At 60.1% G+C, this 1,228-nt stretch overlaps 1 protein-coding gene across 1 annotated transcript in view; it reads right to left on the bottom strand.

Annotated features, from left to right (window-relative positions):
* Positions 1–554, bottom strand: part of DCTN1 (dynactin subunit 1) — a 21,323-nt gene extending 20,769 nt beyond the window's left edge. Inside the window, exon 1 of the mRNA XM_035903149.1 lies at positions 546–554. Within this exon, the coding sequence (XP_035759042.1) occupies positions 546–554 (9 nt within the window). The remainder of the gene's footprint in view (positions 1–545) is intronic.
* Between the last annotated feature and the right edge of the window lie 674 nt (positions 555–1,228).

Raw genomic sequence — 1,228 nt, 5'->3', positions numbered from 1 at the left:
AGGGCCAGGGTTTGGGGGTGGGATGGCAGGGGTAGGGGAACGGTTGGGCTGGGGGAGCTTAAAGGGCTTTGCCAACCCAAACCATTCTGGGATTCCATGATCTCCAGCCAGACCAGGCTGCTCCAAGCCCCGTCCAACCTCACCCTGGCTGCTTCCAGGGATGGGGCATCTCCCACCCCTCCGGGCAACCTGCGCCAGGGCTTCACCACCCTCAGCGTAAGACATTTCTTCCTTACATCCAGCCTGAATCCCCGCCCAGCAGTGGCCACATAATCCCCCGGTGAGCTCCCACCAGGGAAAACTGATCCGCTATTTGCCGGTTCCTTCTTGGCCGGATCAGCCAGGGAAACGCTGACGCCAGCGCAGCGGTGCCGGGGCAAACGGCTGCCAGCAAGGGCAGCAGCCTCACGACTGAAGCTTAAAAATCACGAAGCTGGGCGAGATTAAGGAATGGATTTTGAAAAAACAAAATCATAGGTGATGCCAGGCGTCCCAGGAAAACCAGGCGGATTTCTGCCCTGCTGCTTTCCCAGCCCTGGACGTACAGGCGCCATCGACACCATCAGGCGGACGGGCTTTGCACCCGTCAGATAAACCCGTCAGCAGCGTCCTCGGGGGCAGCTCGGGAGCGGGGACACCCCTGCTTCCCACCAGCCCGTGGCTTTTCCAGCCTCTTCCGCAATGCACAACCTCGGAGCGAGGTCGCTGGCTTCTCCCGCTATTAATTCTTTGCCCTCGTGCCCTAAATCTTTCAGGAGCTCTAATTGTAACTAATTAATACAAAGCAGGACGGAAGTAATGAAAAACTATTTTAAAGATGGAAAATGGAATAAGGATGCTGCCAGAGTCATTAGAAACACCCACGTTTGGGAACAAGCCGGCCTCTCCAAGGGGGTTTTGTACCCGAAGGCAGGGGCGCTCCCAAAGCGCATCCGCTCTGATCCCTGCGCTCCGGTTCGCCCAGCAGCAGTGGCTGGAGGCGGCGGAGCTCAGGACCTCCTCCGGATTTAAGGCGGTCAGGCCCTCCCCTCACCGGGTGGTTCAAGCTCTCGCTCAGAGCCTCGACCCCCAGCACCTTCACCCCCGCTCCGACGCCACGCAGGGGGCCGGGAAGGCAGAACGCCCATTGGGAACCAAGCTAAGCACGGACGCCTTCGCTGGGGAAGTGTCCTTCCCGCTTTGCGTGCCGGCCTCTGCCTCTGCCCTTGGCCAGCCCCTCGCCCAGCCC

Source organism: Egretta garzetta, unplaced genomic scaffold (genome assembly GCF_000687185.1).
Source record: "Egretta garzetta isolate BGI_Z169 unplaced genomic scaffold, ASM68718v1 scaffold501, whole genome shotgun sequence".
Taxonomy (NCBI): domain Eukaryota; kingdom Metazoa; phylum Chordata; class Aves; order Pelecaniformes; family Ardeidae; genus Egretta; species Egretta garzetta.
This window is presented reverse-complemented; position numbering and strand designations above follow the sequence as displayed.